At 41.1% G+C, this 23,058-nt stretch overlaps 1 protein-coding gene across 2 annotated transcripts in view; it reads left to right on the top strand.

Moving 5' to 3' along the window:
- LOC110530914 (glutamate metabotropic receptor 1a) overlaps positions 1-23,058 on the top strand; it is a 56,669-nt gene that overhangs the window by 17,237 nt on the left and 16,374 nt on the right. For both annotated transcript variants that reach the window (XM_036985452.2, XM_036985451.2), the window contains exon 4: positions 20,012-20,247. In XM_036985452.2, coding sequence (XP_036841347.1) covers positions 20,012-20,247 — 236 coding nt within the window. The remainder of the gene's footprint in view (positions 1-20,011; positions 20,248-23,058) is intronic.

Below are 23,058 nucleotides of genomic sequence, written 5' to 3' on the forward strand. Positions count from 1 at the left end.
TCAATGAAAATGACGTTTTTGGCTACATCGTGTGGAAGCTGTAGGAATTGCATCCTTGGCCCTATTAATTTTGGTGCCCCATAAACAGTACATGCAAGTGGCGCATGGATATATTTTTCAGTGACCAGTTTTTCTTGCGCTTTTCGATGAAACACACACTCTGTTATAGTCACAGCCGTGATTTAACCAGTTTTAGAAACTTCAGAGTGTTTTCTATCCACACATACTAATCATATGCATATACTATATTCCTGGCATGAGTAGCAGGACGCTGAAATGTTGCGCGATTTTTAACAGAATGTTCGAAAAAGGAGAGGGTAGACTTAACAGGTTTTAAACAAGTAATTTTTTCATTTCACTTCAGCAATTTGGAATATTTTGTGTTTGTCCATTACATGAAATCCAAATAAAAAATCTATTTAAAGATTGTAATACAACAAAATAGGAAAAACGCAGAGGGGGATGAATAATTTTGCAAGGCACTGTATGTTAGGCTTATGGCTCTAATATTTGTTTTATGCCAAATTACCTTTATTTCTCACCTTTATTTCTCATGAGTGTTCATGTTGATCAATATTTTGTCTATGCTGGCCTATTGTAAAATATCAAATGCCCAGTGGAGGCTCCTCAGAGAAGAAAGGGGAGGACCATCCTCCTCAGTGAATTTCATATAAATAAAACATTTAAAAAGTTATCCTTTTTAGATAAAACTATACTAAATATAATCATCTCACGAAATAATTGATTAAAACACACTATTTTGCAAAGGTCTACAGTAGCCTCAACATCGCTCTGTAGAGTAGCACCATGGTCCACCAAAGGTTTTTGCGCCTGGTCACAGACCGCTGATGTGTTGTGCACTGAAGTCCACAAGCAAAGGGAAAAGGTGAGAGGAGGAGTGTGCATAGATACAAGATGTAATTATGCAAAATGATCATGCTGTTTGTATGTTTGTTTGTTTTTTTGAATATCCAAAACATAAAATATACTTGCAGTGAAACCGCTCAACAACTACATCATACCAGTCATCCAACAGACTCCAATTCAGAGCGACACACAGAAACATCCAGGGTCAATGACCTGCTCAAGGGCACGTTGACAGATCTCCCACCAGGTCAAAAAGCATGAACCTGAACCCTCCAAGATCCCCCCACAGTTCCCCAATAGCTGTCCCTCAACCATTCGAGACCCCCCCATAGCCCCCCCCCAAAAAAGAAAGAAAGAAAGAAAAAATACAATGAATTCCATTCTCCACCCCCAAGAACCCACCAATGCGCCAACAACTAAGAGAATGAACTAAAGAGAAAAAAGAAAAAGACAGAAGAAAACAGCAAATAATAATGCAAAAAAGAACATCAAGGACAACTAAAATTATAACAGCAATGCCAACTGTATATGTTTGTGTGCATGTCTGGCACTATTACATGTATGTGTGTGGTTTTGTATGCATTTATTTTAATGATAGTGTGTGTGTATGCATGTGTACAAACACCTGCACGGCATCAGCCTCAGGCAAAACGTCATTAGCTGTAAAAACACTGCCCCTCAGTGTCATTCAAACACACTTTTTTATTATGTTTTATTTTGACTTTATTTTTGACTTTTATCTTAATTTTATTTTATTTTTTATAATATGTTTATTATTTTACAATAAAAAATCAAATAAAAAAGACAGCAATACTAACAATGACATTCATTGTACTGTTGAATGGGATGGCCAATTTAGAGGACAAAACAAAACTTAACTCACACATACACAATTGTTAACATCCTGGTCCGCACAGCAACTCCACTCCCACTTGTCTCCAATTCCACATCCCAACCCTTAGCTTCCCTCAGCCCATCCTACCTGGCCCATGGCCACCCTCTTTGGATTTTTACACAACATATATCTTTCAACTATTCTGTGATGTTTAACGTACAATTTCAATCTATCTAATCGAATAGAATCTACAGACTGCGAGTTGAAGATAAATACTTTTACTAAGAGTATTAGTATATTAGTAATTGACTGACCCGGTCTCTCCACATCTCCAAACAGTACTATTTCTAGGTAACATTTTAGATCAATGCTATTTTCAGCCATTCCTGAACCTGAGACCAGAAACAGGCTACCTGAGGGCAATACCAAAATAAATGGTCTCATGATTCTGTATCCTTACAACAAAATCTGCAGAGCTTCGATGATTTTATACCCCAAATATTCAACATTTTGTTGTTGGCAAGAATTCTATATGATAATTTTCGCTGAAAAGCACGAAGTCTTGAATCTTGCATCTTTTTCTGTAACAACTCCTACACCGGGTACCATGGAATCCTCAAATTAAACTGGTATACTTTCCTATTTATGCTATTTTTATTCCTCCGCCAGTTTTGATCCTTTATATTGGGCAGACAGACCAGTTCCCTACCTCCTCCCGCTGCCACCTGCCCCCTCCATTTTTTGGGATTATGCTGTAATCAATTGGTTGTACTCTTGGATTGAGCAGACCTTCCCGTAAAATTCTGATAACTCCATGAAGGACATGACTCTACCATTCCAATTTGCAATGCCATTTAAGAACAAAAAAACATTTTCAAACATATTTCCCATAAATACAGGTATTTTATCAACCAGCATATTTGAGTTCAGCCATAATATTTGTTGCAATATCTTTTCAGGGGGATGAAATTGAAATTGTAGCCAGCTCTGCAATGCTTGTTTGAAAAAGAGAGAGACTTTGAAAAACGTATCACTTTCAATTAATCGAAAATGAGACATGGCCTTCTGCACAAAGGCCGTTGGTGGAAGAAGGTGAGGACCAAAGCTCAGCGTGGTACATGTTCATCATTTATTAAATAGAACTGAACACAAAGTAACAAAAATAACAACGAACCCAGCTCCGTCAGGTACAAAACAGAAAACAACTACCCACAAAACCCATGTGGGCAAGAGCTACCTAAGTATGGTTCTCAATCAGAGACAACAATAGACAGCTGTCCCTGATTGAGAACCATACCCGGCCAAAAACAAAGAAATACAAAACCATTGAAAAATAAACATAGAATGCACACCCTAGTCACACCCTGGCCTAACCAAAATAGAGAATAAAAGCCTCTCTATGGCCAGGGCGTGACAGTATGATCTTTTCTTAGTAATCTACTTTAAAAACATTTAGGGTTCAAGTAAAACTTTTGAATAAGTGAAGCTTTTAGAGAGAGGTTTAGTGCTTTTATATTTAATCATCTCAACCCACCCAATTCATATTCATTATATAGATAGGTACGCTTTATTTTGTCTGGTTTAGTATCCCAGATAAAGCAAAATATGTTTTGCTCATATGATTTGAAAAACAGCACCATACGTTAGTGAGTAAACTGAGATATGACTAAGGAGTTAATCAGGGCAGTTTTTCCATAAATAGATAAGTATTTACCTCTCCATGGTTGCAGGATCTTGTCTATTTTTACAAGTTTTCTATTGAAATTCATTGTGGAGAGCTTAGTTATATATTTTGTGATATGAATACCAAGTATGTCTACAGTACTTCCCCATCAGCCCATTTTATAGGTAAACTGCAGGGTAATGTAGCCTTGGAAGCCTTGGATTTCTAATCCTCTAATGTTGTTATTGGATCTGATTTTAGTAGCTAGCATTTCGATGGCCATAGATATGGTGACAGAGGACACCCTTGTTTAACTCCTCTTGACAATTCAAACCTCTCTGAGAAGTAGCCGTTATTTACTATTTTGCACCTGGGGTTGCTATACATTATTTTTACCCTTTTTATAAGAGAATCACCGAAATTGAAAAAAATCTAGGTAAATATAGATTTAAATCATCTTACTTTATCAAATGCCTTTTCAAAATCCAAGATAAATACCAGGCCTGGCTTCTTAAATGATTACACCCTATATCAGCTAGATGCAGGCAAGAGTGTGCAGGGCGGTATTGAATGTCACTATCTGTCACCTCAAATTTGTCTCGACCTTTGTGCACCTACGTTGTAAACTTTCATTCATAGGCTAGGTTGTAGCAACCTCATGATGGGTATAGGGGACATTTTTGTATCATGTATTAGCCTAAACCAATTGCTGTTACATTGAACTGGGTGAATGGAATATGAATGACAGTTATCCAATATGCTGTAATAGAAATCAGGCCATGCTCATGAAAAGAAAATTGTCCTCCCTCATCTTAAACGGCACTTAACGCCACTAGTGTTGCCAATATCAGACCGCTGCGCTATAGGAGCATCGCTGGAAAAAGCACTTTCCTTAACCCATAACAGTCTAAGCCCTGTCTAAGCTTGTGGAGGGGGCAATTCTACTAAGCTATATGGAATTGTTTTAAGAAGGTCATACCAAGGAAAGTTTTGCTATTTGATATGGAATTAGATTATTTATTTATTTGGCCTTACTGCTATTAGCCCATACAAACTCATTGAATAACAGATTCACTACATGGAACAACAGATCGTAATCCCCAAAAAATCTAAAGGAAGTTTGTTCTGAACTGTCTGTCCTATATCTGAGAGATAAAAGAAAGATCAGGAAACACTTGTTATTTGACATGTATTTAATCCCTTATTTTTGGCACTAAGCAGTCTCCATAAACTGTATACTGTGCTTTCATGCATTTTTTTCAACTGGTACCAGGGAACCTTCAGACAAGTATTGTGAGGCCTGTGGGCGTTCTAGAGTAACATGTATGTTTTCTAAGAGAGTCTCACCATTCCACATCGGGGTCATATTAGTGTGTAGGCCAAACTGTTTGGACGCTACAGGAAAAAGTTGGCAGATCAGCTGTACTGACTTCAGACGAGTTCGAAGACGCTTGAGAGGGTCGAAGAGTAAAATGGAGAACACCATTGTATTCATAAGAATCTCGTCTCTCCATGCAGATGATTTTGTGAGAAGACTGATTTTCGGGATGTCTCATGGTCTGACAAACACCACTCTAGCTCTGTCACCTTTCACCGGTTGTGGTGGATTGAGACGCACCCATTGCAGATATCTCTAGTTTAAACGGACAGATTTTTACAGGGATATTTCTTTTAATGCTAATTTGATTTCTTTAGATCATGTCAAATGAATTATCCATCGTATTGAAGCTCCAGTGTTTTCCCTGTCTCTCTTCTCTTACATTCCTTTTCCGATCTCGAATCCTTCCCTATCTCCCTCCATATCTTCTTCCATCCTTCCCGATTCCTTCCTCTCTCCACTCCACACGAGAGGATTTGTTTTTGTTGCTGGTGGGTAGGCCTCCATGGGCGAGAGAAAGAACTGGTGGCTTAGCTCTACATGCTTCTGGGTCAGAGAGAGAGAGAGAGAGAGAGGACAGTGAAAGAGGGAGATGAAGAAAGACTGACGGAGCAATGTTCTGGGCCAACACACATATGTGCGTGAGTGTGTGTGTGTCTAAAGCTTGGCTACAGTGTCATGGTTACACAGGCTTGGAGGTTGGCTGACAGATATTAGCTGATCAAAACACAGCCTGCTATTCCATGCTAATTTGTGTCGTTGCTTGCCAGTCGAGTGAGACGCTGTTGATGTGTATGTGAGAAAGAAAGACAGAGAGAGAGAGGAAGAGAGATGGCTAGAAATGGTATTAGACCTTAGGGTTGAGGGAGTGTGAAAGACGGGCAAAGACACAGAGAGAGAAAGAGAGGGAACAAGGTTAGGCTCCTAGTTGACATAGGGAGCAAGATAGAGGTAGAGTAACTTGACTGAGATGTAGAGAGAAGGAGACGTGAAGAGAGGGATTATGAGGAATGGAGAGAGAGGATTTCTTCCTATGACAGACAAAAATGCATAAAATCCAAGAGTGAGAGAGAGTGAGAGAGAAACGGACTGAAAGAAAGAAAGAGAATCAGACACACAGATACAGACAGACAGACGGGCAGGTTTAGAGTCTGAGAGCTCTTGTTTTAGAGCTCTGCTGTTGAACACTTGCCTGCTCTTCAGAGGAGGGCCAGGTGCACTCTCATATGGGAATACTTTATTCCTGCAGCCCCAGGCCTGCTTTAACACCCTACAGTACTTACACCACTCACTCTCCTCTTGTGTTATATTCTATTCTCGGTCAGATGGCTTGTCTTTTGTCTCCATCTCCCAGTGAAGTTGCTGAGAGTAACTAGTGGGGGAAGGAATCAGACAGTTGCAGATTGATCATCTCCATGGTTTCGCTACATCTGTTGCTCTTACCATTGTGTCAATCTTTGGGTCCTGTCACAATCTGTGAATGACAATCAGGTCCATTTGTAGAGATCTTCAGGGACTCTAGTGCCTTGGTCTGTAGTTTGAATCAAGATATTTTTCATGACTTCAGTCATTGTTTTATATCAGCATACAATAGATAGATGTGTTCAGAAAGAGAATGTAATTCATAAGGAATTTCATCATGCATCAAGGCACAGCTAAGCAACAGTGGAATGTACTGTAGTTAGTTGAATGTGGTTAGGTTGCATCATTGTGTCTGAGAGCATTTTGCTATATGTTTAATATCTCTGACTCTCTCTCGTTTGACTATGATAAAACGATGCAGCACTAGATCATAATGAAACAGACATTTTTCATTGATGATATCCAACAGCCCAGAAAAGTATTCTTTCCCTATTTATTTTTGAATTAACATTAAAACATTACTCAGGATCATTTTAGGTAACTCAAATTTTTCCTTTCTTTAAGCAAAGTTTAATGGACCTTCGTTCACATGGAGCACTTTTTATAAAAATGTTTCACCCATGGATTTGCCTTTCAAAGTGAATCATCCAAGCAGGTATTTGAATGTCTGGTTCCCTACCTTAGATTGTCTGGGTTGGCATGTGCCTAGCAATGGAATGAAAAGTAGGTTCCTTCAAATGAAAGACACCAAAACAACTCTCCATCTCTAGCTTGCAAAACACAAACCTCAAAAACAATGTTTAAGGTTAAATGTAAGCATTAACTCTGAATTCTTAAGGTTAGGGTTAAGTTTAGGCATTAACTGTAATGGGCGCGTGTTGGTGGCAGGGAAGTCGGGCGCAGGGGAACGAACTTGATCTAATTGGAGTCGTTTAATAAGTGCTCACAAAAACCAAAATATACAAAATAATCAAAGTGGGTACAAAACCCGTCGCACACCAACACACAACTTGCACATAACATACAATCAAACAATCTCCGACAAGGACATGAAGGGAAACAGAGGGTTAAATACACAACATGTAATTGATGGGATTGGAACCAGGTGTGAAGGAAGACAAGACAAAACCAATGGAAAATGAAAAATGGATCAGCGATGGCTAGAAGGTCGGAGACGTCGACCACCGAACACCGCCCGAACAAGGAGAGGGACCGGCTTCGGCGGAAGTCGTGACATTAACTCAGAAATCTTAATGTTAGGCATTAACCCAGAATGGTTAAGGTCAAATCAAATCACATTTTATTTGTCACATACACATGGTTAGCAGATGTTAATGCGAGTGTAGCGAAATGCTTGTGCTTCTAGTTCCGACAATGCAGTAATAACCAACAAGTAATCTAACTAACAATTCCAAAACTACTGTCTTATACACACAAGTGTAGGGGGATAAAGAATATGTACATAAAGATATATGAATAAGTGGTGGTACAGAGCGGCATAGGCAAGATACAGTAGATGGTATCGAGTACAGTATATACGTATGAGATGAGTATGTAAACAAAGTGGCATAGTTAAAGTGGCTAGTGATACATGTATTACATAAGGATGCAGTAGATGATATAGAGTACAGTATATACGTATACATATGAGATTAATAATGTAGGGTATGTAAACATTATATTAGGTAGCATTGTTTAAAGTGGCTAGTGATATATTTTACATCATTTCCCATCAATTCCCATTATTAAAGTGGCTGGAGTTGAGTCAGTGTGTTGGCAGCAGCCACTCAATGTTAGTGGTGGCTGTTTAACAGTCTGATGGCCTTGAGATAGAAGCTGTTTTTCAGTCTCGGTCCCAGCTTTGATGCACCTGTACTGACCTCGCCTTCTGGATGATAGCGGGGTGAACAGGCAGTGGCTCGGGTGGTTGTTGTCCTTGATGATCTTTATGGCCTTCCTCTAACATTGGGTGGTGTAGGTGTCCTGGAGGGCAGGTAGTTGTGCAGACCTCACTACCCTCTGGAGAGCCTTACGGTTGTGGGCGGAGCAGTTGCCGTACCAGGCGGTGATACAGCCCAACAGGATGCTCTCGATTGTGCATCTGTAGAAGTTTGTGAGTGCTTTTGGTGACAAGCTGAATTTCTTCAGCCTCCTGAGGTTGAAGAGGCGCTGCTGCGCCTTCTTCACGATGCTGTCTGTGTGGGTGGACCAATTCAGTTTGTCTGTGATGTGTATGCCGAGGAACTTAAAACTTGCTACCCTCTACACTACTGTTCCATCGATGTGGATAGGGGGGTGTTCCCTCTGCTGTTTCCTGAAGTCCACAATCATCTCCTTAGTTTTGTTGACGTTGAGTGTGAGGTTATTTTCCTGACACCACACTCCGAGGGCCCTCACCTCCTCCCTGTAGGCCGTCTCGTCGTTGTTGGTAATCAAGCCTACCACTGTTGTGTCGTCCGCAAACTTGATGATTGAGTTGGAGGTGTGCGTGGCCACGCAGTCGTGGGTGAACAGGGAGTACAGGAGAGGGCTCAGAACGCACCCTTGTGGGGCCCCAGTGTTGAGGATCAGCGGGGTGGAGATGTTGTTGCCTACCCTCACCACCTGGGGGCGGCCCGTCAGGAAGTCCAGTACCCAGTTGCACAGGGCGGGGTCGAGACCCAGGGTCTCGAGCTTGATGACGAGCTTGGAGGGTACTATGGTGTTAAATGCCGAGCTGTAGTCGATGAACCGCATTCTCACATAGGTATTCCTCTTGTCCAGATGGGTTAGGGCAGTGTGCAGTGTGGTTGAGATTGCATCGTCTGTGGACCTATTTGGGCGGTAAGCAAATTGGAGTGGGTCTAGGGTGTCAGGTAGGGTGGAGGTGATATGGTCCTTGACTAGTCTCTCAAAGAACTCCATGATGACGGAAGTGAGTGCTACGGGGCGGTAGTCGTTTAGCTCAGTTACCTTAGCTTTCTTGGGAACAGGAACAATGGTGGCCCTCTTGAAGCATGTGGGAACAGCAGACTGGGATAGGGATTGATTGAATATGTCCGTAAACACACCAGCCAGCTGGTCTGCGCATGCGCTGAGGGCGCGGCTGGGGATGCCGTCTGGGCCTGCAGCCTTGCGAGGGTTAACACGTTTAAATGTTTTACTCACCTCGGCTGCAGTGAAGGAGGGGCCACATGTTTTGGTTGCAGGCCGTGTCAGTGGCACTGTATTGTCCTCAAAGCGGGCAAAAAAGTTATTTAGTCTGTCTGGTAGCAAGACATCCTGGTCCGTGACGGGGCTGGTTTTCTTTTTGTAATCCGTGATTGACTGTAGACCCTGCCACATACCTCTTGTGTCTGAGCCGTTGAATTGAGATTCTACTTTGTCTCTATACTGAAGCTTAGCTTGTTTGATTGCCTTGCGGAGGGAATAGCTACACTGTTTGTATTCGGTCATGTTTCCGGTCAGGCTTACGATTTGGGATAGGCTTAAAACAAAAATCTAAAAAATAACTTTCTATCGCTGGATTAGAATTTTCAACCTTTGGAATCCTGTTGGCCCTAGTGGCCAGTTGCCACATCATCTCCCGATGTCCTCAAACACTTGATTGATGTGAAATACTGACTTGTATCACGAGTGGCCTGGCTGGATTTGGCATTAGATTTAATTTTTATTTCACCTTTATTTAACCAGGTAGGCAAGTTGAGAACAAGTTCTCATTTACAATTGCGACCTGGCCAAGATAAAGCAAAGCAGTTCGACAGATACAACGACACAGAGTTACACAGAGTAAAACAAACATACAGTCAATAATACAGTATAAACAAGTCTATATACGATGTGAGCAAATGAGGTGAGAAGGGAGGTAAAGGCAAAAAAAGGCCATGGTGGCAAAGTAAATACAATATAGCAAATAAAACACTGGAATGGTAGATTTGCAATGGAAGAATGTGCAAAGTAGAAATACAAATAATGGGGTGCAAAGGAGCAAAATAAATAAATAAATTAAATACAGTAGGGAAAGAGGTAGTTGTTTGGGCTAAATTATAGGTGGGCTATGTACAGGTGCAGTAATCTGTGAGCTGCTCTGACAGTTGGTGCTTAAAGCTAGTGAGGGAGATAAGTGTTTCCAGTTTCAGAGATTTTTGTAGTTCGTTCCAGTCATTGGCAGCAGAGAACTGGAAGGAGAGGCGGCCAAAGAAAGAATTGGTTTTGGGGGTGACTAGAGAGATATACCTGCTGAAGCGTGTGCTACAGGTGGGTGATGCTATGGTGACCTGAGATAAGGGGGGACTTTACCTAATGTATGTGATGTCTTGGTGATGTGAATCCACTTCAATCAGTATAGATGAAGGGAAGGAGACAGGTTAAAGAATGATTTTTAAGCCATGAGAAAATTGAGACATTGATTGTGTATGTATGCCATTTAGAGAGTGAATGGGCAAGACAAAATATTTAAGTGCTGTTGAACGGGGTATGGTAGGAAGTAGGTGCCAGGCGCACCGGTTTGAGTGTTTCAAGAACTGCAACACTGCTGGGTTTTTCACTCTCAACAGTTTCCCGTGTGTATCAAAAAGAACGGAGGACCAAGGCACTCTTCATATAATTAATTAAAATGCCTTTATTTGTATGGCATGTTCAATGGACAACTCCAATGCATTTCGGCTGCATGGCCTTCATTAGGGAGTACAAAGATGCGCTAATACAATGTTCTCTTTTGAACAGCGTTTTCCAATCAACCCTGATTTGAAGTGGTTACATAATTCATTGGAGAACACCAAGTAAGCAATACTATATATTAGATATGTAATCAAAATGCAAATCAAGGCTAGAAGCATTAGAACCATTAGAAAAGACAAAGTAGTTCTAGCCTTGAATAGGACTGGGCAAAGTGGTGAGAGTAGTGGAGCCATACATTTTATAGTACACTAAATCACAGCAAACAACTGTGTACATCAAGAATGGTCCACCATCCAAAAGACATCCAGCCTACTCGACACAACTGGACACAATTCAAGTCAACATTGGCCAGCATCCGTGTGGAATGCTTTCGACACCCTGTAGAGTCCATGCCCCGACAAATTGAGGCTGTTCTGAGGGCAAAAGGGAGTGTGTTTTGTACACTCAATGTATATTCTCCCTCAGGATGTGGTTGGAGGTAACACTGAACAGATGTCCCATCACAAGGGGGCACTAACACCTCATGTCAGGACGGGACGTCCCGTAGAGGGAACCATAGATTTAGGGAGAAGGTTTGAAGGGAGCAGTATCACACCGTGTGATGAGCTCTGAGCCCCAGCGTGAGCTACACACACTAGTCTACTCTACAAAGCTTCCCAGCATAGTGGACTGAGCTGTGTAGAGAAGCACATCTGTGGCTCTAGAACCCTTGACAGCTGTCTCCTCTCACTCAAGTATAACTACCTTGTATGGAATTATGTGCCTGACCTGCTTACTGATTTTACTTTATTACCCAGGGGAAATTGCATTTGATGCATTAAAAGCAACAGGCACAGAATGTGTCATCAACATGTTGTTACAGCAATCACTGAAATGCAATAGGCTACAGTTCTGTTAACTCAACGGTGAATCACTCTTTTGATCAGGATTGACACAAAAAACTGCTAACAGATTACTTTCCCCAACCGCGTTGGCTGTTAGTTGCAACAACTGTTATCTACCTTTAGTCACCACCACCAGTGCCTTTTCCATCCAATACCCAACCTCCCCCATTAGAAAGACTGTGTGTGGGGAGCATAGTCAGTCACATACACGCAATTAGCACCCTTCCTTTAGCTCCCCATCTAATGCTGCCTGCCTCAATGCTGTTATTACTACTGCATTTGAATAAGCTGCTTTTCCATTCATATTCTCTCGGAAGACATGAGAATACTGTATAGTACAGTATTTACACTGTAATTTGCCTCGCCTCTGTAATCACTGATAATAGTTAGGATTGAAAAAGGACCAAGATTGTTATACGGCTACATAAGGAATATGTGATCGGGAGACTGATTTTCTTCTGTTATTTTTACTCCTGTCCTTGCATCTATTTTCACCAGTGTTGCTTAGGTAGGCCTGGGACAGACGAGGACAGCCTTGGCTACCAGCATGGGGTGCATTATAGTGAAGTAGGTCAGTATAGTGGGACAGAGGGAGCCTGCCGGCCAGTGATTCCTGCCTTACAAATTATATTTCAACCATTTCCTCAGAAAAGGCTGTGAAGTGAAGGGTGCTGTTCTTTATAGGCGGCCCCCGTTTCAGCATTACAGAGATGATCTCTAAGTCTCTATTTCCCCACTTAGGATTATCCCCCGGTGTGTGTGGCATGATCTCTGCGCCTGACAGGACACACACCAGTGTGTGCCTGTGTATGATTCGAGAGGCCCAGCTCTACTCCTCTCCTCCCTCTGCCATGTTGCTACCCTTTTAACCCATTATACAAATCTAGGTTTAGATTACGTTTATTGGGGCATGTTGTGGGGGGTGTTGGCTAGTCAAGGGATGTCCCTTTCAGGTTATAGCTGTGATTTGTGTTTTGATGGAGAAAGTACATTTTGCTCCCTGAGGTTAGCGTGTTGCTAACGTTACAATCCCCATGGAGATTTGGTTTTGTTTGATGAGAGGCTAGGAGACTTAGGTGAATGGCTCTGAGTCTTGTCCGTCAAACAATAGCCTCTCAGGAACATATCTCAACACAGAAAGTCCACAGTTTTAAGATAACAGCACAATTCTAGCACATATCGCATACTGTAGAATGCCACAGAGGAGGCAACGATATGTCTACAGCTTTGTGTGTGATTACACACAATAGTAGTTCCACAAAGTCTTTCACAGTTGACTTATGAGTCTAAATTGCATCTCTTTTTGTTTCACTGAACAGTAGGCTTTACACACAGAATTTGAATATTCATAATATGCCACAGACTTGAATTGATAAACAGAAAACATTGTCAAGGACATCTCTCTCCAGTTGATGCATTTGTTTTCTTTCTAGTATGAAGGACTAGTGAATGACATTGAAATGATCAGAAAGGGCATGCTGGGTTGGCATCTGGATGTCATTGTGAGATCAGAACACGCTGAGGCTGAAACAATTTCCTTGATGGCCCCCTAGCTCACTTTTCCCTTGTTATAGTTCGCACACATGCAGTACGCATGAAAATGCATGCATACATGTGCATGCACACATACACAATTGAACAATTGCATGCACACACACACACACACACACACACACACACACACACACACACACACACACACACACACACACACACCTCAAGAAAAACATGAAAACAGTCACTATGGTTCGGGAAAACACATTTCCTATGTAATACTTAAATATGGAGAATTGCCGGCTGGTAGCCAGCTAGCAGTAAATCTGTCTCTCCAAACACTGTACGCCATCGGTCCAAGGCAAACGGATCTGGGAGATGAATCTCTAAACTGGGGCGTGATGAATAAGTAAAGGCTGCTTGATCTGGATAGTGTTTTAATGGATCCCAGCTCGGCCAGGGTCGTTGAGCTGCCTCGGGAGAGGCCTGGCCTGCCTACCGTCATCTAGCTAACAAACTGCCACTTCTCTCATGCAAAATGAACTGGATCAGGAAGGAAGAGAAAGGGAAGAGAGAATGAAGAAGAAGGGAAGATAGGGGAGATTGGGTAAAATAGAAAAACAGGGGAAAAGAAGACGAGGAGAAAGAGAGAAGAGGGAGCGAAGGAAAGAGGGGGTGGGTTAAGATTGAGAGAAAGAAAGGAGAGAGTGGGAACTGCGGGGTGAGAGAGGGATAGGGTAGAGGTAGGGCTTGGCTCTATACATTTCAAACGATATGGTGGTTTGAATATAATCGGGTCAGTGGGCATTCTACTGGTCTTTAGACACTTACATTTGTTTGGGTATTCTTATTAAGTGTCTGCTTGTGTCAAATGAGCCAGAACAAGGGAACGCATAATGAATCTCTTTCTCTTCTACTTTTTAAGAAACAATTTTACAATCCATTCTCTCTCAGGAGAGAGTGCATGTGATTAAGGCTCTTCCCCGCCAATTAATTCATGGCTTCATTAATATACAAATGCGTTAGCTATCAAACTGGAACTAGATCATCTGAAATAGTCTGGGGGATTTGTTTGTTTGTTCTCTATCCTGGCACTCAGACCACTCAACTGAAAGATCTGCTGTGTTTTAGCTATTAATTATCTAACTGTTGGCTCGGAAGCTCTTCCACAACGCTGTCTCACAACACTAAGCATCCGTCAATCATCTGGCCAATGTTCTCTCACACACACACACAGCGATATCTCTAATTGACCACTTGATGCATGTGGTAATTTGGCCTTAAGTATATTTCTCTAGGAAAACAGTTGAATTTGATAGCAATTTACTGGAATAACAGGGAAGGAATATGCTAGAAATGATGCTGCCTCCAGTAATTAAACTAGCTGTTTTTCTGTATGTTAGTGGTATGTTAGTGGTGTATTTGTGTGTGTTTTTACAACGACCTTTACAGAGAACATACACTTTTATTATAATTTTAATTGATGACTCATATAAGTAATATATGTTGTCTCAAATATGTCACACCATATCTGAACTCAGCAAAAGAATAAACGTCCCTTTTTCAGGACCCTGTCTTTCAAAGATAATTCGTAAAAATCCAAATAACTTCACATATCTTCATTGTAAAGGATTTAAGCACTGTTTCCCATGCTTTTTCAATGACCCATAAACAATTCATGAACATACACCTGTGGAATGGTTGTTAAGACACTAACAGCTTACAGACGGTAGGCAATTAAGGTCACAGTTATGAAAACTTAGGACACTAAAGAGGCTTTTCTACTGCCTCTGAAAAACACCAAAAGGAAGATGCCCAGGGTCCCTGCTCATCTGCGTGAATGTCCCTTAGGCACGCTGCAAGGAGGCATGAGGACTGTAGATGTGGCCATGGCAATAAATTGCAACGTCCGTACTGTGAGACGCCTAAGACAGCGCTTCAGGGAGACAAGATGGACAGCTGATCATCCTCGCAGTGACAGACCACGTGTAACAACACCTGCACAGGATCAGTACATCCGAACATCACCCCTGCGGGACAGGTACAGGATGGCAACAACAACTGCCCGAGTTACACCAGGAACGCACAATCCCTCCATCAGTGCTGGACCAGACAGGACTGGAAAAAAGTGGAGGGTCCGTCATGGTCTGGGGCGGTGTGTCACAGCATCATCGAACTGAGCTTGTTGTCATTGCAGGCAATCTCAGCGCTGTGCGTTACAGGGACAACATCCTCCTCCCTCAAGTGGTACCCTTCCTGCAGGCTCATCCTGACATGACCCTCCAGCATGATAATGCCACCAGCTATACTGCTCGTTCTGTGCGGGATTTCCTGTCAGTGTTCTGCCATGGCCAGCAAAGAGAAATGTCCGGGAACTTGCAGGTGCCTTGGTGGAAGAATGGGGTAACATGTGGGGCGGCAGGTAGCCTAGTGGTTAGAGCGTTGGACTAGTTACCGAAAGGTTGCAAGATCGAATCCCCGAGCTGACAAGGTAAAAATCTGTCATTCTGCCCATGAACAAGGCCACTGTTTCTTGGCTGTTATTGAAAATAATAATTTGTTCTCAACTGACTTGCCTAGTTAAATAAAGGTTAAAAAAAACATCTCACAGTGAGAACTGCCAAATCTGGTGCAGTCCATGAGGAGGAGATATAATGCAGCTGGTGGCCACACCAGATATTGACTTTTACTTTTGACCCCCCATTATTCCATTTCTGTTAGTCACATGTCTGTGGAACTTGTTCAGTTTCTGTCTCAGTTGTTGAATCTTGTTTTGTTCATACAAATATTTACACGTTAAGTTTGCTGAAAATAAACGCAGTTGACAGTGAGAGGAAGTTTACTTTTTTGCTGAGTTATGTAGGAAAATGACAACAAACATGTATTCGATTGTGTTTGTCACATAAGTCATATAAGTTACCTCACTAACATATAAAGCAAAACACACAAAATCTTACCAGATACTTATTAGATTTTTGTACAAATCATCTTCTCCTGCCATACAAGATTCTTATGAAATGTTCATCATTATTTTCCATATAAGATAGCAGTGGTATGTGTTTGATAGTATTAGTATAGCTGTGGAGGGTCTGTGTTTTCATGAATATTGGATAAAAATACCATTAACAGTATTCATGATACATGAACTCATGAAACTTAGCTAGGTATGAATTCAATCAAATTTGGCCTCCATTGGTTTGACTGTTTTGATGAGATATTTAAACTAAGTAGATATAGCACAGCAGGATCCAGCGACGGCATGAAGAGAGAGGGAGAGAGTGTCATTTTTTCTTTATCGCAAACTCCGATGTGAAAACAGCGATGCATGTCTACCTTGGCAACAACTCATGAATTATTCATTGAGATGTTAAATAAATGCTCCACACACACACACACACACACCAAACCCAATCTCTCTCTCTCTCTCTCTGCCATAGCCTGCTGTTGCAGTTCTCCACGTCTGTGGGGACAAATATTGGAGGTCCGTATATAACACTGTATCAAATTTAGAACATCAAATGCAGTCAGCTACCTTGGGTCAGGGAATGGACTTGACTAGTGATAGGGAGGGAGGGGGAGGGCGGGCACAGGGAACAATAATTATGTTGTTGTGATTGTGAATATTTGATGGGTGGAAGAGTGACAGTGGTTTGGGATTTGAGCATAAATGCACATAGAGTGCACACACCCACACAGCCTCAGAGGCAAATGTGACTGTGACAAATCAGATGCATGTCTGTGGCCTAAACTCAATTAAGACAGAGGAAGTTATGATTCTGTTTGGCTAACCTTTCTAAAAATAAAAAAAAACGTTTAAAAAAAAAACAGAATTCAGAGGTTTGTCAGTGGAGGATTATTTAGTGGCATCACCTTAACTGAGCTCGAGAAAGCAGGAAACATTTTCCCGTGTCTTTGATAAGTGCTAAAAAAAACACTTAAAAATGTTCAAGCAGTCCACTACATCACTCTTTATATGCTTCATATCCCTTGGATTTCACAGTTTCTCTCAGACCTCTTTTAAAATGGCAGAACATAACACACACCAACCTGGTCTCAGAGCATTTCGTATTATTCTGTACGTATTCCCGAAGGCTCCATTTAGTATGATACGTTTCGTTTGGTATGGGTACATAAGAGAGATTGTTACTTCAGGCAAACGTCTACACTCTAAAAATTAGGAGTTCAACAACGGTTTTTCCAAGATCCTCAAAATTCTTTGAAGAACGAACCTTAAGGTTCTTGGCACTGAAAATTGCCCCCTAAAGGTACTTCCAAGAACCCCGTAGGAGGTGGGGTTAATCGAGGATCCTCCTTAGTTGGTGGGGGTTCTTGCAGGAACCTAACTGCCCAACTAAAACATTTGAAGGTAGCAGGTGCAGGAACTTAACTGAAAAATGTAAAGATCTCCTGAATTTAAAATAAGGTTTGTCCCTTGCATGATCTAAATTGATATTGTTTTATGATGATACCATCTATATTTTCATATTTGTGCAGAAAATGGACACAGTTCAAAGGATATCAATCAACAAATAGGTAAGAATATGGAGGCTATCAGAATATGTTGAAGGCTAGATGTATTGGGTGCAGATGACTGATCTGGTCACTTTTGTGTCTGGGTCTGCAGGTTTACACACAAGGAGGCATATGAAGGTATGTCAATTGGTATTGGTATGTTATGCTGACCAGATTTACCATCCTTACCTCTTCAATGAATATCCCATAGGCCGTCATTGAAAAATAAAAAAATAAAAAAAAATAATTAATTTTACCTTTTATTTAACTAGGCAAGTCAGTTAAGAACAAATTCTTATTTTCAATGACGGCCTAGGAACAGTGGGTTAACTGCCTGTTCAGGGGCAGAACGACAGATTTGTACCTTGTCAGCTGGGGATTTGAACTTGCAACCTTCCGGTTACTAGTCCAACGCTCTAACCACTGACTTGCCTAGTTAAATAAAGGTTAAAAAAATATATATAAAAAAATATTATTAATAATAAGTGGGGGTAGTTAAAAAATGAACCCCAAAATAACTTAATGTGAAGTTTCAATGTGAAGGACCACTAAAGGATACTCCAGGAACCTTTTCTTTTTAGAGTGTAGCAACCCAAAGTTTGCAAGTTTGAATCTCATCATGGACAACTTTAGAATTTAAACAACTTACTACTTTTTTTGCTACTTTGCAACTACTTTGCATGTTAACTAACCCTTCCCCTAACCCTTTAACCTAACTCCTAAACTTAACACTAACCTTAACCCTAACCTGGCTAACGTTAGCCAGTTAGCTAACTTTAGCCACCTAGCTAGAATTTGTATCATATCATACGTTTTGCAAGTTCGTAACATATTGTACGTTTTACAAAATCATAACATATTGTACGTTTTACAATTTTCGAACATATTTTACATTTGCTAATTCCTAACATATAATACGATTTGGAATTTATAGCATATTATACGAATTATAATTTGTAACATATCATACGAATTGTCATTTGTAACATGTCATACAAATTGTAATTTGTAAAATATCATATGAAACGGGTGATGGAAATCCACAACTTAATACATATCATACGAAATGTAATTGATACTAAATGGAGTGTCTCAGATTTACTTAAAAATAATATGAATATAATATGAAATGCTCTGAGACCAGGTTGCACACACACACACACACACACACACACACACACACTCACACATGCTCTTGCCCATCAGAATATCCCTTCTGCATGTGGTAATTGGCTACTGGCTCACTTACTCTCTAATTGGAGGGTAGCTGTCAACTGTACAGATATTCTAGGCTGCTGCATCCAGAGAAGCACAGCTTAGAAGCTCTGTATATCAACTCGTTTATTTTCTTTGTCTCTGTCTCTAGTCTTTCTTGTTCATCACTCTAAGGGTCTCCAGGCTTCAAATGCATGTCTAAATGAGCTTAGTTTAATGGGGATTCTGACACAGAGGGGAAGGAAAACCAACAAGGCGATTGGTGGACTGTAAGTAGAGTTGAAAATGAAGACGGAAGCCATGGGAAGAGGTATAGGAGGACGGGCTCATTGTAGTGGATGGAATGGAATAAACGAGACCTTCCTCCTATAGCTCCTCCCACTAGCATCCACGGATCCACATAGAGATGGAGATAGTAGTGGAGAGAGACCTTGGGAACATTCAGTGGTCACAGAGCTCACGCTAAGGGGCTAAAGATCCCTATAGATACCATAGAAACTATGGTAGACTTAAAGGCCACTGCCTATTACCTTGAAGAGCAAAGGAGCAGACCTTTGCAGTGGGATTTGATTGTTGGGAAGGATATGACATAGGACCACAATGGAAATAAGTCATACACATGTTTGTGTTTACCATAGACGTTCTTAATAAAGTGCATCATTTTGTATGTGTACCTTGTTTTAAATGATCAAATAAACTAAAAAAAAAAAAAAAAAAAGAACTATGTTCTGCTACTCTTTTGTCCACTCCTCTCTTCGTGTGGCCTGGTCTGAAAGAACGCTGTCAATGAGGGTAACAAGAAAGTGAGACTATTCTAACTGGCTGACATCCTTGTTGGTTGGATACAGGTTACCTCCCATCTTCCAATAGTTCTATCAGATCAGTGTGCAGCTAGAATGCACTAACACTATTGCCACGGCTAGCAGAAAGCCCAAGTGTCACTGGATGAATGTCTGAACTCCTGCTCATGATTTAATGGGGAAATGTAACACAGACAATTATTTAGTCAATCATTTTGTTTTTCCATTGTAATGAACGTTTTGTTTTCTTGAGAATGAACTTGCTCTTGTTTTGATCAACCTCCCAATACAAATATAGTTCATTATCTGTGTGCTCAGTATTTTCTCTCTCTCTCTCTCTAGTGATGGATGGGCAGATCGAGATGAGGTGGTGGAGGGGTACGAACAGGAAGCAGAAGGTGGGATCACCATGAAGCTGCAGTCAGAGGAAGTAAAGTCATTTGATGACTACTTCCTGAAGCTGCGTTTGGACACCAACACACGGAACCCGTGGTTCCCAGAGTTCTGGCAGTACCGCTTCCAGTGCCGGCTGGCCGGACATCAACAGGAGATTAAGAAATACAAGAAAGTCTGCTCCGGTGAGAACGACTAATAAACTACACTAGGCTACCCAGAGCCATGAGGACTGAGCAGGGGTTAGGTTGGGAATCAACAAAAGCAATGGGAAGAAATCATCAGATAAAGATCATACAGTATTTTCTATTGTAATAATACATGATAAGATAGGCTGAGGACAAATGAATGATGTTAATGTTTTGAACATAGGCTAGCAATTGTATGATAATGTATTGTCTCCCTTTTTTCCTTTCCAAATACTCTCTCTGCTTACGAACAAAAGGTGATCTAGGTAAATTGAGTTGTTGCCCCGCCAATGATTAGCATAGTGATTTACATTTAACACCTGAAATGATGCTTGATAGGCATGCGATCAAACATTTTGTAAGAAAAAACTATTTTAAGTACTGATGTTATTGTGAGTGTATTCACCTCAACATGAAGGTATTACACGTGTACTACTGTGTAATACCTCATTATCTTAAGACTTGAGTAAACCAAAATAGCTTGATCCAAGCATTCAAAACGTGACAAAATTGCAGAGCAGTGTAATGTAGCTATAATTTATGTTATTATGTTATTTTCTCTTCTTAAAGATCTCCAAGGTGGTAAGTGTATATTTCGAGATTAAAGAGATGCTGACTTTACCTGCACCTGCACTGTACTGTATAAGCACTTCACTTTGGCAAGACTTGTAGAGTTTGACTGGTGCTAGCTCTGAGGATTATGTTGGCATGTTGTACTACCACTAGACCAGTGAAATAAATAGAATGATCCAAATTGGCTGCTGTGCTCAGAGAAAGCCTGGGGTAGGGTCAAATCAGTCAAACTCTAATGCATAAACTCTTGGGTTGTTTTAAAAAAAAAGTACTGCAATGTGAAGAGAGAACAAGGAAGAATGAGTCACTGAAACACCCTGTTCAGTAGAACACCACTGTATGAGAGAGATGTGTTCTACATACGGTGCCTTGCAAAAGTATTCATCCCACATGGCGTTTTTCCTATTTTGTTCCATTACAACCTGTATTTTACATTGATTTTTATTTGGATTTCATGTAATGGACACACAATAGTCCAAATTGATGAAGTGAAAGGAGAAAAATAACTTGTTTAAAAAAATTCTAAAAAATAAAAAACATAGAAGTGGTGCGTATTCACCCCCTTTGCTATGAAGCCTCTAAATAAGATATGGTGCAACCAATTACCTTCAGAAGTCACATAATTAGTTAAAGAAAGTCCACCTGTGTGCAATCTAAGTGTCACATGAACTGTCACATGATCTCAGTATATATACACCTGTTCTGAAAGGCCCCAGAGTCTGCAACACCACTAAGCAAGGGATACCACCAAGCAAGCGGCACCATGAAGACCAAGGAGCTCGCCAAACAGGTCAGGGGAAAAGTTGTGGAGAAGTACAGATCAGGGTTGGGTTATAAAAAAATATCAGAAACTTTGAACATCCCACGGAGCACCATTAAATCCCTTATTAAAAAATTGAAAGAATATGGCACCATAAAAAACCTGCCAAGAGAGGGCCGCCCACCAAAACTCACGGACCAGGCAATGAGGGCATTAATCAGAGAGGCAACAAAGAGACCAAAGATAACCCTGAATGTATATGGGAGACTCCCCAAACATATGGAAGAAGGTACTCTGGTCAGATGAGAAAAAAAAAAAGTTTTTTGGCCATCAAGGAAAACCTTATGTCTGGCGCAAACCCAACACCTCTCATCACCCCGAGAACGCTGTCGTGACGTTGTATTAGTTAATGTGACGACTGTTGTTCATCGAATGATTAAAGTTTCTAATTGTGTGATTAACTGAATCAAGCAATTATTAACTCATTAACCTGGGGCACCATGGGAAAACTAGTTTCTATTGAGTTTCTATTTCCCAAATTAACTCAAAGAATATCGATTTTACAACAGCCGCTAATTAACCAGTTGCCTCTACCAATCTCGTTCTGAACGTCGTATAGCCCGTGAATCTGCACGGACCCGGGTCTCACCATTGAATTCGTACCACACCAATCTTAGTTGAATATTTATTTACTAAATAGCTAAAATGATGATTAAAGATACACATAGACAAAACACATTATAGGCTATTGATCAGAACTTAGTATAACGGGCCAACACACTATGGCGCGTGTTACCCACGATGGGGATTTCAATAGAGAGAGAAAAAAGAAAGTACACGAGAAATATACATTTGGGTGAATTTGTCAGCTATGCTATTCTAACCCTAGCCTTGCCCCAAACTGCCGCTCTTATGGGTCAGAATATAATGATGTAATTACGTGGGGATGATCTCCGAGAATTCTCTGCATAGGCCTTTAGCTGTTCGATGACGCACTACTCCGGCGCACCTTTCTGAGAGTCCTCCCGATGTCAGTGTCCTTTTTGGCTTAGGAGTCTGTTCCCTCACCCTTTGCTCTAGAAGGGGTCTTCTGAGGACAGACAGCTCTGTAGCTCAGAGCTCACAGCATAGGAATGAAACCCTTTAGATACCACGATTCGATGGGAGATGGAGGCTAGGTGGTTCGACTTGAATTCACATGCTTAGACATAGCTACTCATCCATAGCTTGGGTAGAAAAGGATGACTTTGTCCTCAAATTTGCGTTGCGTTCTGGGTTTGTTGACTTTTTAGACCTTGCTGCAGCAGGGGTCACGTAGTCCTGTTGTAAATTCTATACTCACAAGTTGTATACCCTTGGGTCAGAAGTGGGCGTAACCGCCTTTAGGGCAATTCTCTGGGCGTACCAAGTTAATGAGGCAAGGTCTAGATTTTATTCGAATCCAATTTATACAACTAACTTAACATTTCATCTTC

This window comes from Oncorhynchus mykiss, chromosome 8 (assembly GCF_057628025.1).
Source record: "Oncorhynchus mykiss isolate SJ-2025 chromosome 8, ASM5762802v1, whole genome shotgun sequence".
NCBI classification, from domain to species: domain Eukaryota; kingdom Metazoa; phylum Chordata; class Actinopteri; order Salmoniformes; family Salmonidae; genus Oncorhynchus; species Oncorhynchus mykiss.